Source organism: Scomber japonicus, chromosome 9 (genome assembly GCF_027409825.1).
Source record: "Scomber japonicus isolate fScoJap1 chromosome 9, fScoJap1.pri, whole genome shotgun sequence".
NCBI lineage: Eukaryota > Metazoa > Chordata > Actinopteri > Scombriformes > Scombridae > Scomber > Scomber japonicus.
The window spans coordinates 9,326,634-9,342,232 of record NC_070586.1 but is presented as its reverse complement, the minus strand read 5'-3'; the positions used below and the strand labels follow the sequence as shown (position 1 = coordinate 9,342,232).

Genomic DNA, 15,599 nt, shown 5'->3' with positions numbered 1-15,599 from the left:
CCACACTAGACACATATTTCTTTAACTTCCATGTGTTGGCAGGGCAGGCTACTGGACAGCGAAACTTTGTCAAATGAATGCTAATAGAGATATGGATGGAGGAGAAGGCAAGTTGGGACAAGTAGCCAGGTAGGGGGCTGGGCCAAAACTGCTCGACACACGATGTGTTCTGATTGGTACACTTGCGGTGCACGTTCATTTGGACCTGTCACAGCAGCTGGTCATGCATGCATGTTGTGGAAAGGAACATTGAAAGGAACGACAGGTTTTTGGAAAGTAGTTGAGTAAAAAGTAAGATTTTCCTCTTCCAAATGTAGTTGAGTCAAAGTATAAAGTCTCACAAAACAATGATACTCAAGTAAAGTACAGATCCGCTAAAAAGTTACTTAAGTACAGTAACGAATTACTTGTACTTCGTTACTGTCCACCACTGCTATTAATGTTCTTTGATTGTCCACCTTGATGTTTGTTTCTTGATTGAATTTATTAGTAGATGGACCATTTGAATGCTGACTGTCTTCAGGTGTCAGCCCAGTTTTTTACTCATTTCAGTCAAGTCACTTTATCTTTTCTTTAATGATACTGATGCTCTATCTCACTTAGTGCCGATGCATGGTATTCCCCCTTCTCTCCACGAGGTGGCGGTATTGTGCACAATCACACTTTCTCTGCTACTGTGTTGACAAAAACAAACAGCACTCAGATGGAAGACAGTAAGATTTTAGCTCCGCAAACTTTTGGTTAAATGTGGAGCTTCACTCCTTACCCTACTCTACTCGCTAGCATGTCAACGGTGATACCAATGGATGTTTTAGGTTTTCCCGTTTCAGTCAACACCATGGTCTACTATCTAGGGTCAATGGTAACCTAAATAAACATCGCCTACTGTTTTGTGTCCCTGCCACTTACCAGTCCGTCTGCTGTCTGTCCCTCATCATGTCCAGCCTGTAGATGCTCAACAGGTTCAACTTCCACCTGCTCCTCAACACTTTGGCTCACGTCCAGGAGTACATCTGCTGCTGCTGCAGTTGTAATGCAGCCAAAGAGCTCTGTGAGCTGTTTACATTTAGATGCATCAGTCTTGAGAGACTTGGCTTTCTTTTCTTTTAACTTTTCCCATCCACCTTTCTCATTACGTTTTCTGTTTGATATTATTGCAACAACTAATGATTTTACTCTTCTTCTTCGTTTTTTTTTTTACACTTCGCCAACCAATTATTGTATTAGCGCCCCCTGCTGTTGGCTATTGCGTTATCTGACTTTTTGGCGGACTTTTCCAGAAAGGTCAGATTGCCAGTCTGCTCCTGGACGGTAATGACATCTCAGTTTTGGTCAACAATGTCAAAATCTGCTGTCAGTTCCTGTTTATGCTGCTCTGTAACTCTGTCACCAGCAGATGGCGCCAACATCCTCAGAGTCAAATATTTTACTATAAACTAAAGAAAACAAATCAAACTCCATTGTACTGGTGTTTGTTTCTTTTATGCTGATCATCATCTCAACATTGCAGTTTATCAATCCATGTATACATCACCAAAATGACACACACAGTCTGCAGAAGCTCTGTCAGAATTAAACACTGAATTAAAATAAAACTATATTAAAACACTTGTTCCCAAAGAATACAACAACACATTCACAACAGAAATAACTCATCAAAAAATCTAAATCTGATGACTGAAACTGTCACAAAACTGAAACAATCAAAGCATTCAGTACAGTGGATATATACTATTATACAATGTTGTTTGACTAAAAACAAGATGCTGATAACCAGGATAATTAACAGCTTTGATTTGTAAAGTTTGTGGCCTGATGATGTGATACAGTTTCAGCATTTTGTAGTCATATTTTCTTGTGGATTCATCTTTATTTTAAGAGGTGACACAACTAACTTACACATTAAATCTATTTTTTTAAAAGCCAAGAAAGCATCAGAGCAATCAGAGTATTTAACAACATCAGTAAATATTCTGTTGAAATTCATTACAAAGTCAGCATAATATCAAAAGCAGGAGTCACCATCTTTAATACATTTATTCTAAAGAGAAAATAACTAAATCCTGAACGGCTCAATGTCTTTAAAACAAATCAGATGAGAACAAAAGTTTAGGTGTTCATTATTTTACATAAAAATAAAAACAATATCTGTGACAACAAATCAGATCTGTTGAAGAACAAAAGAGCAAATAATAATCAATCAGAGCCAGAATGATTTTTGATACACTGAACAACTGAGACTCTGAGTTTAAAGTGTAAAATGAACTGAATTGACTCATCAAAATATTGATTTCTAATTAAAATGAAAGTTAAAAAAGTTCCTCACCTGTATTATTTCATACAGTCATTACAGTGTTTATTATATTTATATGATATTATGTTCTGAATAAAAACAAGATGCTCCTAACAAGGTTTAAAAGTTATAATAAAAACAGATTTGATTTGTACCTTTTATAAAAGTTCAACCTCAGATGATGACTTTATTTTCTGGATCAAACTTTAATCATCTTGATAATGTGATCTAAATAAATCAAGTCAGATTATAAGTAATGGTATTCATAATCTTTTAAAAGTTTTTTTTAATGGAAAACTATTATTGAGGTTCACATGTGTCTGCTTTGTACATTAAAACCAGTTTGGATAATTTGTTTCATTGAGCAACAAAATTCAGTGACCCTCAACATGAAATCAAATCTGCTTCAGACAAAAGATAAAATAATAAAAAAGTAAAATCAAAATGTTTATGACACAAACCTTCCTGAACATCACAGAGAAATCTCAGTTTGACAGATTTTGATATCAGTGGTTTTAGCATCACCAGACTTTCCAATATGAAAGTAAGGGAAGAGTTTCTCAGTGAAAGTGTCTCTGTGAGTGTAGATGTGAGTCTCGTCTTCAGGGTCGTAGAAGGACACCTCCCCCCTGTCATAGTCCAGCTGGACTCTGATCCTCTGGAGACTCTTCTTCTCTGTGACAGTCTCACAAAGACCATTAGTGTATTTTCCACTGCGATACAGAAAACACCAGAATCCATATTTTGGTGTTAGAAGTATCGTTCCCTTCCTGTCAACTGACTCTTTAGCCAAACCTACAGTCCAGATAGGATGGTCTCCCACCTCCACCTCCCAGCTGTGTTTCCCTGAGCTGAAACCCTCAGAGCCCAGAACATTGTAATACTTAGTGTTTCTCTCTGGATTATCAGGGAGCTGCTGATATGTGTCTCCACGTCTCACACTGGTCAGATCATCAGACAGATAGAGCCATCCACTGGCAGTGTTTGGGTCCAGAATGAAAGGACTGAAGTGGACCTTCTCCTTCATCTTCTCCCAGACTCTGAAGGACAGGTTGCCCAGGTGTTTGGCCTCATCTATCAGCGCTCCTGAGACCAGCTGTGGATCTGACAGTGAGCTCTGGGCTCTGGCTCTGGTCTGAGTGGCTTTATAACTGCTGAGGAATGACACGTTGTGTTTCTGCAGGTCTTCTTCAACAGCAGAGATACTGTCTGACAGAGAGGAGATCTGTTCCTGAATCCTCTTCATCTCTCTGCTCATAGTCTTCCCCTTCTGCTCCTCTTCCTCCCTCAGAGCTGCCAGTCTGGACTCCTCTTCCTCTTTCAGGAACTGGTGGAGCTTGTTGAACTCTGCTCTGATCTGCTTCTCGGTGGACAACAGCTGCTTCTTGGAGTGTTGAATCATTTCATTGTATGTTTTCTCCACTTGTTTGTATTTGTCCCTCTTGTCCTGTAGAGGCTTTAAGTCAGATTTCAGCTGGTCCTTCAGTTCACTGACTGCTTGTTCTACGGGAACCACCTTGTGACCGATTTGGTGAGGAAAATCACAGATGGTACACACAGCTCTCTGTTCATCTTTACAGAACAATTTAGGCTCTTCTTGATGTTTGCTACACACCACCTCCACCTTCTTTTCTCCTTTTTCTGTATCAGATGATCCAGCTTTCTGTCTCCCAGCAAATGAGTCAGCTAGTTCCTTCAGTGTGAAGTCCACCCCAGGTTCATCTTTGGAGGATTTTCTTTTACAAATGGGACAGTTTTTGTTTTTAGCTTGTTCCCAAAATTTTTGCAGACAGCTTGAACAAAATTTGTGGCTGCAGCTCAGAGACACAGGATCTCTGAAAGTCTCTGAACACACATGGCAGCTCAAGTAACGTTCAAAAAGAGCAATTTTCTCAGCCATTTTCTCTGTTGTCTAAATGATCTTTCAATAGTCAGACTCACCAAGTTACCGTCCCTTCACTTGATCACTTCAAATCCTTCAAACCAGTGTTTTCCAGCAGAGATCTCACACCCTGTAATGGCGTCTCAGCTCTGATCAACAATGTCAAAGTTTACTTTCAGTTTTAACTGTGACAGTAAATTATTAACATCAGGAAATGATGTAATGTAGCTTTGTCACCAGCAGATGGTGACGTCAGGACATCTTTCAGAGGTACATTTTCATTTTCTTCATGCATCAACGTAACATTTCATTGTACAGACATCTGTATGCTAAATAAAATAAACTGCTCATGTCTTAACATTTTTATTTATTTTGTTTCTATTTCTACAGAATTGCTCATAACAAATCATATAAACATAAAACAAGGAGAGGTTGGTGCTTTCAGAGGAGTGAATATATCAAACGACCGGTAGACACTTAACAAGTTTAAACATGTTTATTTCATGTAACTGTAACAGGAAACATGTTCTCATAACACGACAGTATGATTGTGTTTATTTCATCTACTATCATTAACTAGATGGTCCAAATTATTAATTAAAACCACATTTGACTTTTATAATCTTGTACAAAATGCTTAAAACTCAAATTTGCAACGTTTAATTCTTCACATTTCTTTCCCCAACTTGTTCTCTTTTAATCCCAGTTCGCCACCATCACTTAGTATTACCTCAGTAATAAAGGTAGAATAGAATTATAACCTTTTTTTTGACAATATCAACAAAAAATGAAAATGTATTAACTTGAAAAAAGCTGTTGTATTGGTCTGGACTGAATTAGGTGTACCTAATGAAGTGGCCAGTGACTGTATGTTGTCTATCAATGTGTGGCATACTGTTAAATAGTAATAGTAGTCATAATTAAGTCTCTACACTAATTCACATTCATCAGTCATTAATAAATGTTTAATTAATTCTTAATGAAGTGTATTATTTTCATGTATCACTATTTTATTATACAAGAGAACATTTTTCATAGTTTATTAAGACTCCAACAGCATGTTTGAATGCCAATTTTTGAATTTTAGGTCAAATTTAGGTCAATCTGCAAAAGACAAAAATGTGTATCAGCTGCACAAACAATAAAAAAGATGTATTTTATGTCCATTGTTGTATATTCAGGGTCACATTAGGAAAAGTCCTCCTAGAAGAAATGTGTATGTGGTGTTTTTACAGATCTTAAATGTAAAAATGGGACAAATTTGACCCGTGAACAGCATGTAAGGCAATGGAAAGCCAAGGCAGCTTAAATTTAACTTAAACTTGTATATAGTCCATGGAGTTCAACAATCTGACGGCTAAAGATAAAGAAAAGATACAAGATAAAAACTTTATTGATCCCACAGTGGGGAAAACGCATTGCTACAGCAGCTCAACAAGATAGTGATATGAGAAAAAACTAATGTATACAACAATAAAATCAAAAACTAAAAATAGGAAGAAGCTGTTGAACAAAGCTGTTGAAAAGAATGATCTTTTCCTGGATTTTGAAAGTAGGGATTAGGTAAGGGTTAAAAGAAAGTAGTCGTACTGTCATCGTTTTTCTAAAATGCTAAAAATGTCCCAGAAAGGTATAAATAGTTCATCAGAGAGCCTAACACAGAGAAGATGCACCACATTACACGTCAGAACCGTTGGTAGTCGCCGCAATGAATCATGGGAGCCCACTTGGCTTCGATTACTAGTCGTGAGTCCGCCTTTAGCGACACATCTTCCTCTGGTTGTACTATCTCTGGCAGTGGAAATGGATTGACACAGCTCGCAAACTCTCGCGAAATTAACAAGAAGATTTGACCCCAAATTCTTGGTGATATCCGGGTCACAGGGGGTTTGTGGAGGACGGAGTGACTACTGGAGAGATTTTGGAGTAAAACAGACTAACCTGTGTTGATTTGTTTGTGTTTTTTAACCAGCTAAGCTCATATAGCCTACTAGCTGTGTTGGGTCAAATGAATTGAGAGGAGGAAGAGGAGGAGGAGGAGGGGGATGATGGCGGAGCGGGACACACCACCACCACCAGGAGAGCTCTCCCTGCTGTCATCTTCAGAGGTGTCAGAAAGTTCAGAGAGGCAAAACTCGTCAGATGAAAACGGACATGTTGACAGTCCGGATGAGACTCTCTCCCCTACCTCTGTGATCTACTTCAAGGAGGCTTTAAACTCCTCTAACTTGAGATTTGGGACGGCTGGCTCACTGTCGCCCACTCCACTCCGACAGTATGACTTCCTCATTGAAAGGATCGAGTCAAAGTGATTAAATAACACATCATGACTAAGAAGCATCCATCAGATTTACATTTTATTAAATAAAGTTGATTCATAAAACAGTTTTTAAACATAATTGTACTGGTGTTTGTTTCTTTTACTCTGATCATCATCTCAACATTGCAGTTTATCAATCCATGTATACACCACCAAAATGACACACACAGTCTGCAGAAGCTCTGTCAGAATTAAACACTGAATTAAAATAAAAACTATATTAAAACACTTGTTTCCAAAGAATAAAACAACACATTCACAACAGAAATAACTCATCAAAACACTCAAGAATATAAAAATCTAAATCTGATGACTGAAACTGTCACAAAACTGAAACAATCAAAGCATTCAGTACAGTGGATATATACTACTATACAATGTTGTTTGACTAAAACCAAGATGCTGATAACCAGGATAATTAACAGCTTTGATTTGTAAAGTTTGTGGCCTGATGATGTGATACAGTTTCAGCATTTTGTAGTCATATTTTCTTGTGGATTCATCTTTATTTTAAGAGGTGACACAACTAACTTACACACTAAATCTATATTTTTTAAGCCAAGAAAGCATCAGAGCAATCAGAGTATTTAACAACATCAGTAAATATTCTGTTGAAGTTTATTACAAAGTCAGCATAATATCAAAAGCAGGAGTCACCATCTTTAATACATTTATTCTGAAGAGACAATAAATAAATCTTGAACGGCTCAAAGTCTTTAAAACAATTCAGATGATAACAAAAGTGTAGGTGTTCATGATATAAAAATAAAAACAATATCTGTGACAACAAATCAGATCTGCCGAAGAACAAAAGAACAAATAATAATCAATCAGAGCCAGAATGATTTTTGATACACTGAACAACTGAGACTCTGAATTTAAAGTGTAAAATAAACTGAATTAACTCATCAAAAGATTGATTTCTAATTACAATGAAAGTTTAAAAAGTTCCCTACCTGTATTATTTCATACAGTCATTACAGTGTTTATTATATCTATATTATATTGTGTTCTGAATAAAAACAAGATGCTACTAACCAGGTTTAAAAGTTATAATAAAAACAGATTTGATTTGTACCTTTTATAAAAGTTCAACCTCAGATGATGTAACACAGTCTCAATAATACAGTGATGATCTTTTCTGAATCAAACTTTATTTATCTTGATAATGTGATTGAAGTCAGAATATATAAGTAATAGTTTTAGTAATATTTTAAAAAGTTTTCTACATTAAAACCAGTTTGAATAAATTGTTTCATTGATTAAAAAAAGAAAATAAAAAACCCTCAACATGAAATCAAATCTGCTTCAGACAAAAGAAAAAAAGAATAAAAAAGTAAAATCAAAATGTTGATAACACAAACCTTCCTGAACATCACAGAGAAATCTCAGTTTGACAGATTTTGATATCAGTGGTTTTAGCATCACCGGCTGGTCCAATACTGAAAAAAGAGAAGAGCTTCTCAGTGAAAGTGTCTCTGTGAGTGTAGATGTGAGTCTCGTCTTCAGGATCGTAGAAGGACACCTCCCCCCTGTCATAGTCCAGCTGGACTCTGATCCTCTGGAGACTCTTCTTCTCTGTGACAGTCTTATCAAGACCATTAGTGTATTTTCCACTGCGATGCCATAAACACCAGAATCCATATTTTGGTGAAAGAAATCGCTTTCCCTTCCTGTCAACTGACTCTTTAGTCAAACCCATATTCCAGTCAGGATGGTCTCCCACCTCCACCTCCCAGCTGTGTTTCCCTGAGCTGAAACCCTCAGAGCCCAGAACAGTGGAATAATAAGTGTTTCTCTCTGGATTATCAGGGAGCTGCTGATATGTGTCTCCAAGTCTCACACTGGTCAGATCATCAGACAGATAGAGCCATCCATTGGCAGTGTTTGGGTCCAGAATGACAGGACTGAAGTGGAACTTCTCCTTCATCTTCTCCCAGACTCTGAAGGACAGGTTGCCCAGGTGTTTGGCCTCATCTATCAGCGCTCCTGAGACCAGCTGTGGATCTGACAGTGAGCTCTGGGTTCTGGCTCTGGTCTGAGTGGGTTTATAACTGCTGAGGAATGACACGTTGTGTTTCTGCAGGTCTTCTTCAACAGCAGAGATACTGTCTGACAGAAAGGAGATCTGTTCCTGAATCCTCTTCATCTCTCTGCTCATAGTCTTCCCCTTCTGCTCCTCTTCCTCCCTCAGAGCTTCCAGTCTGGACTCCTCTTCCTCTTTCAGGAACTGGTGAAGCTTGTTGAACTCTGCTCTGATCTGCTTCTCTGTGGACAACAGCTGCTTCTTGGAGTGTTGAATCATTTCATTGTATGTTTTCTCCACTTGTTTGTATTTGTCCCTCTTGTCCTGTAGAGGCTTTAAGTCAGATTTCAGCTGGTCCTTCAGGTCACTGACTGCTTGCTCTACAGGAACCACATTGTGACCGTTGTGGAGAGAAAACTCACAGACAGGACACACAGCTCTCTGTTCATCTTTACAGAATAATTTAGGCTCTTCTTGATGTTTTCTACACACCACCTCCACCTTCTTTTCTCCTTTTTCTATCTCAAATGATCCAGCTTTCTGTCTCCCAGCAAAAGAGTCAGCTAGTTCCTTCAGTGTGAAGTCCACAAGTGGATTATCCTTTGAAGATTTTCTTTTACAAATGGGACAGTTTTTGTTTTTAGCTTGTTCCCAGAATTTTTGCAGACAGCTTGAACAAAATTTGTGGCTGCAGGTCAGAGACACAGGATCTCTGAAAGTCTCTGAACACACATGGCAGCTCAGGAAACGTTGAAAAAGAGCATCATTCTCAGCCATTTTCTCTGTTGTCTAAAAATGATCTTTCAATAGTCAGACTCACCAAGTTACTGTCCCTTCACTTGATCACTTCAAATCCTTCAAATTTGTGTTCTCCAGCAGAGATCTCACAACCTGTAATGGCGTCTCAGCTCTGATCAACGATGTCAAAGTTTACTTTCAGTTTTAACTGTCACAGGAAATTATTAACATCAGGAAATGATGTAATGTGGCTTTGTCACCAGCAGATGGTGCCATCAGGACGTCTTTCAGAGATACATTTTTATTTCTTCATTCATTACAGTAAAATTTCCTTGTACAGACATCTGTATGCTAAATAAAATAAACTGCTCATGTCTTAACATTTTGATTTCTTTTGTTTCTATTTCTACAGAATTGCTCAGAACAAATCCTATAAACATGAAACAAGGAGAGGTTGATGTCTTTGAACTCTCATCTACACTCACAGAGCCACTAATTCACATTCATCAGTCTTTAATAAATGTATAAATAATCCTTAATGAAGTGTATTCTTTTTACTTATCACTATTTTATGATCCAAGACAACATTTTTCATAGTTTATTAAGAGTCCAAAAACATGTTTGAATGCCAATTTTTGAATTTTAGGTCAAATCTGGACATCTGCATGAGACAAAAATGTGTATCAGCTGCACAAACAATAAAAGGAGATGTATTTTATTTCCATTTTTGTATATTCAGGGTCACATTAGGAAAAGTCCTCCTAGAAGAAATGTGTATGTGGTGTTTTTACAGATCTTAAATGTAAAAATGGGACAAATCTGACCCTTGAACAGCATGTAAGGCAATGGAAAGCAAGGCAGGTTAAATTGAACTTAAACTTGTATATAGTCCATGGAGTTCAACAATCTGATGTCTAAAGATAAAGAAAAGATAAAAGATAAAACTTTATTGATCCCACAGTGGGGAAAACACATTGCTACAGCAGCTCAAAAAGATAGTGATATAAGAAAAAACAAATGTATACAACAATACAATTAAAAACTAAAAAAGGAAGAAGCTGTTGAACAAAGCTGTTGAAAAGAATAAAGGTTTTATCCTGGATTTAAAAATAGGGATTAGGTAAGGGTTAAAAAAAGTAATTGTCATCGTTTTTCTAAAATGCTAAAAATGTCCCAGAAAGGTATAAATAGTTCATCAGAGAGCCTAACACAGAGAAGATGCACCACAGTACACGTTAGAGCCGTTGGTATTCGCCGCAATGAATCATGGGAGCACAGTCGGGTTCGATTACTAGTCGTGAGTCCGCCGTTAGCGACACATCTTCCTCTGGTTGTACTATCTCTGGCAGTGGAAATGGATTGACACAGCTCGCAAACTCTCGCGAAATTAACAAGAAGATTTGACCCCAAATTCTTGGTGATATCCGGGTCACAGGGGGTTTGTGGAGGACGGAGTGACTACTGGAGAGATTTTGGAGTAAAACAGACTAACCTGTGTTGATTTGTTTGTGTTTTTTTTTAACCAGCTAAGCTCATATAGCCTACTAGCTGTGTTGGGTCACATGAACTGAGAGGAGGAAGAGGAGGAGGAGGAGGAGGAGGATGATGGCGGAGCGGGACACACCACCACCACCAGGAGAGCTCTCCCTGCTGTCATCTTCAGAGGTGTCAGAAAGTTCAGAGAGGCAAAACTCGTCAGATGAAAACGGACATGTTGACAGTCCGGATGAGACTCTCTCCCCTACCTCTGTGATCTACTTCAAGGAGGCTTTAAACTCCTCTAACTTGAGATTTGGGACGGCTGGCTCACTGTCGCCCACTCCACTCCGACAGTATGACTTCCACATTGAAAGGATCGAGTCAAAGTGAATAAATAACACATTATGACTAAGCAGCATCCATCAGATTTACATTTTATTAAATAGAGTTGATTCATAAAACAGTTTTTAAACATAATTGTACTGATGTTTGTTTTTTTATCCTGATCATCATCTCAACATTGCAGTTTATCAATCCATGTATACACCACAAAATGACACACACAGTCTGCAGAAGCTCTGTCAGAATTAAACACTGAATTAAAATAAAACTATATTAAAACACTTGTTCCCAAAGAATAAATCAACACATTCACAACAGAAATAACTCATCAAAAGACTCGAGAATATAAAAATCTAAATCTGATGACTGAAACTGTCACAAAACTGAAACAATCAAAGCATTCAGTACAGTGGATATATACTACTATACAATGTTGTTTGGCTAAAAACAAGATGCTGATAACCAGGTTAATTAACAGCTTTGATTTGTAAAGTTTGTGGCCTGATGATGTGATACAGTTTCAGCATTTTGTAGTCATATTTTCTTGTGGATTCATCTTTATTTTAAGAGGTAACACAACTAACTTACACACTAAATCTACTTTTTAAAAGCCAAGAAAGCATCAGAGCAATCAGAGTATTTAACAACATTAGTAAATATTCTGTTGAAATTCATTACAAAGTCAGCATAATATCAAAAGCAGGAGTCACCATCTTTAATACATTTATTCTGAAGAGACCATAACTAAATCCTGAACGGCTCAATGTCTTTAAAACAATTCAGATGAGAACAAAAGTTTAGGTGTTCATGATTTTACATAAAAATTAAAGAGAAAAAACAACCATCTATGACCACAAATCAGATCTGTTGATGAACAAAAGAACAAATAATAATCAATCAGAGCCAGAATGATTTTTGATACACTGAACAACTGAGACTCTGAGTTTAAAGTGTAAAAAACCTGAATTAACTCATCAAAATATTGATTACTAATTACAATGAAAGTTTAAAAAGTTCCCCACCTGTATTATTTCATACAGTCATTACAGTGTTTATTATATTTATATTATATTGTGTTCTGAATAAAAACAAGATGCTACTAACCAGGTTTAAAAGTTATAATAAAAACAGATTTGATTTGTACTTCATAAAAGTTCAACCTCAGATGATGTAACACAGTCTCAGTAATACAGTGATGATTTTATTTATCTTGATAATGTGATCTAAATATATATTGAAGTCAGAATATAAGTAGTAGTTCTAATAATCTTTTAAAAGTTACTTTTTTCTGTTAAAAACAATTATTGAGGTTCACTTGTGTCTGCTTTGTACATTAAAACAAGTTTGGATAATTTGTTTGAGCAACAAAACTCAGTCACCCTCAACATGAAATCAAATCTGCTTCTGACAAAAGAAAAAAAAAGAAAAAAGTAAAATCAAAATGTTGATAACACAAACCTTCCTGAACATCACAGAGAAATCTCAGTTGGACAGATTTTGATATCAGTGGTTTTAGCATCACCAGCTGATACAATACAGAAAAAAGGAAAGAGTTTCTCAGTGAAAGTGTCTCTGTGAGTGTAGATGTGAGTCTCGTCTTCAGGGTCGTAGAAGGACACCTCCCCCCTGTCATAGTCCAGCTGGACTCTGATCCTCTGGAGACTCTTCTCTGTGACAGTCTTACCAAGACCATCAGTGTATTTTCCACTGCGATGCTTTAAACACCAGATTCCATATTCTGGTGTAGCATGTCGCTCTCCCTTCCTGTTAACTGACTCTTTAGCCAAACCCACAGTCCAGGTAGGATGGTCTCCCACCTCCACCTCCCAGCTGTGTTTCCCTGAGCTGAAGCCCTCAGAGCCCAGAACATTGGCATACTTAGTGAATCTCTCTGGATTATCAGGGAGCTGCTGCTTTGTGTCTCCTTTTCTCACACTGGTCAGATCATCAGACAGATATAGACGGGGGTATGCAGTGTTTGGGTCCACAATGACAGGACTGAAGTGGACCTTCTCCTTCATGTTCTCCCAGACTCTGAAGGACAGGTTGCCCAGGTGTTTGGCCTCATCTATCAGAGCTCCTGAGACCAGCTGTGGATCTGACAGTGAGCTCTGGGCTCTGGCTCTGGTCTGAGTGGGTTTATAACTGCTGAGGAATGACACGTTGTGTTTCTGCAGGTCTTCTTCAACAGCAGAGATACTGTCTGACAGAGAGCAGATCTGCTCCTGAATCCTCTTCATCTCTCTGCTCATAGTCTTCCCCTTCTGCTCCTCTTCCTCCCTCAGAGCTGCCAGTCTGGACTCCTCTTCCTCTTTCAGGAACTGGTGCAGCTTGTTGAACTCTGCTCTGATCTGCTTCTCTGTGGACAACAGCTGCTTCTTGGAGTGTTCAATCATTTCATTGTATGTTTTCTCCACTTGTTTGTATTTGTCCCTCTTGTCCTGTAGAGGCTTTAAGTCAGATTTCAGCTGGTCCTTCAGGTCACTGACTGCTTGTTCAACAGGAACCACCTTGTGACCGTGGTGGAGAGAAAACTCACAGACAGGACACACAGCTCTCTGTTCATCTTTACAGAACCAATAAGGGACTTCTTGATGTTTGCTACACACCACCTCCACCTTCTTTTCTCCTTTTTCTGTCTCAGATGATCCAATTTTCAGTCTCTCAGGAAATGAGTCAGCTAGTTCCTTCAGTGTGAAGTCCACAGGTGGACAATCCTTTGAAGATTTTCTTTTACAAATGGGACAGTTTTTGTTTTTAGCTTGTTCCCAGAATTGTTGCAGACAGCTTGAACAAAATTTATGGCTGCAGCTCAGAGACACAGGATCTCTGAAAGTCTCTGAACACACATGGCAGCTCAAATAATTTTTAAGAAGAGCATCACTCTCAGCCATTTCCTCTGTTGTCTAAATGATCTTTCAATAGTCAGACTCACCAAGTTACTGTCCCTTCACTTGATCACTTTAAATCCTTCAAACAAGTGTTTTCCAGCAGAGATCTCACAACCTGTAATGGCGTCTCAGCTTTGATCAACAATGTCAAAATCTACTTTCAATTTTAACTGTCACAGTAAATTATTAACATCAGGAAATGATGTAATGTAGCTTTGTCACCAGTAGATGGTGCCGTCAGGACATACATTTTTATTTCTTCATTCATTACAGTAACATTTCCTTGTACAGACATCTGTAGGCTAAATAAAATAAAATGCTCATGTTTTAACATTTTTATTTCTTTTGTTTCTATTTCTACAGAATTAGACACTAATCAAGTTTTTTAACATTTTATTTCATGTAACTGTAAACAGAAACATACTGATAATACGACACTATGATTGTGTTTATTTTATCCACTATCATTAACTTAATGGTCCAAATTATTCATTAAAACCCCATTTGACTTTTACAATCTTGTAGAAAACGCCTAAAACTAAAATCTGCGACGTTTAATTCTGCACATTTCTATCCCCAATTGTTGGCTTTTAATCCCAGTTCACCACCATCACTTAGTATTACCTCAGTAATAAAGGTAAACATTGGATTGAATTAGATTACACAGGTGTACCTAATGAAGTTGCCAGTGACTGTATGTTGTCTATCAATGTGTGGCATACTGTTAAATAATGTGTCGAATTCAAATGTCTTTAATCCTCGCATACTGTTCATAATCTGACTCATAATTAAATCTCTACACTAATTCACATTCATCAGTCATTAATAAATGTTTAATTAATCCTTAATGAAGTGTATTATTTTCATGTATCACTATTTTACTATACAATAGAGCATTTTTCATAGCTTATAAAGACTCAAACATGTTTGAATGACATTTTAAGTCAAATTTGGACATCTGCATAAGACAAAAATGTGTATCAACTACACAAACTATTTTTTAAAAGTATTTTATTTCCATTGTTGTATACTCTGGCTCACATTAGGAAAAGTCCCCCCAGAAGAAATGTGTATATTGTGTTTTTACAGATCTCAAATGTAAAAATGGGACAAATTTGACCCTTACAGCATGTAAGACAATGGAAAACCAAGGCAGCTTAAATTTAACTTAAAGTGCAATTATAACAATAAAATAAAAAAGGAAGAAGCTGTTGAACAAAGCTGTTGAAAAAAATACATGTTTTAATCCTGGATTTTTAAAAATAGGGATTAGGTAAGGGTTAAAAGAAAGTAGTCTTACTGTCATCGTTTTTCTAAAATGCTAAAAATGTCCCAGAAAGGTATAAATAGTTCATCAGAGAGCCTAACACAGAGAAGATGCAACACAGTACACGTCAGAGCCGTTGGTACTCGCCGCAATGAATCATGGGAGCACAGTTGGTTTCGATTACTAGTCGTGAGTCCGCCGTTAGCGACACATCTTCCTCTGGTTGTACTATCTCTGGCAGTGTAAATGGATTGACACAGCTCGCAAACTCTCGCGAAATTAACAACAAGATTTGACCCCAAATTCTTGGTGATATCCGGGTCACAGGGGGTTTGTGGAGGACGGAGTGATTACTGGAGAG

The 15,599-nt window shown here is 37.5% G+C and overlaps 3 protein-coding genes across 3 annotated transcripts; all 3 read right to left on the bottom strand.

The window, feature by feature from the left end:
- Nucleotides 1-2,730: 2,730 nt before the first annotated feature.
- Nucleotides 2,731-4,315, bottom strand: LOC128364577 (nuclear factor 7, brain-like). The gene has a single exon (XM_053325137.1). The coding sequence runs from the start codon at nt 4,191-4,193 to the stop codon at nt 2,766-2,768; it is 1,428 nt and encodes a 475-aa protein (XP_053181112.1). The 5' UTR covers nt 4,194-4,315; the 3' UTR covers nt 2,731-2,765.
- Nucleotides 4,316-7,808: 3,493 nt separating this feature from the next.
- Nucleotides 7,809-9,298, bottom strand: LOC128364576 (zinc-binding protein A33-like). Its single transcript, XM_053325136.1, has one exon. The coding sequence runs from the start codon at nt 9,296-9,298 to the stop codon at nt 7,871-7,873; it is 1,428 nt and encodes a 475-aa protein (XP_053181111.1). The 3' UTR covers nt 7,809-7,870.
- Nucleotides 9,299-12,549: 3,251 nt separating this feature from the next.
- On the bottom strand, nt 12,550-13,974 carry LOC128365216 (nuclear factor 7, brain-like). Its single transcript, XM_053325877.1, has one exon. The coding sequence runs from the start codon at nt 13,972-13,974 to the stop codon at nt 12,550-12,552; it is 1,425 nt and encodes a 474-aa protein (XP_053181852.1).
- Between the last annotated feature and the right edge of the window lie 1,625 nt (nt 13,975-15,599).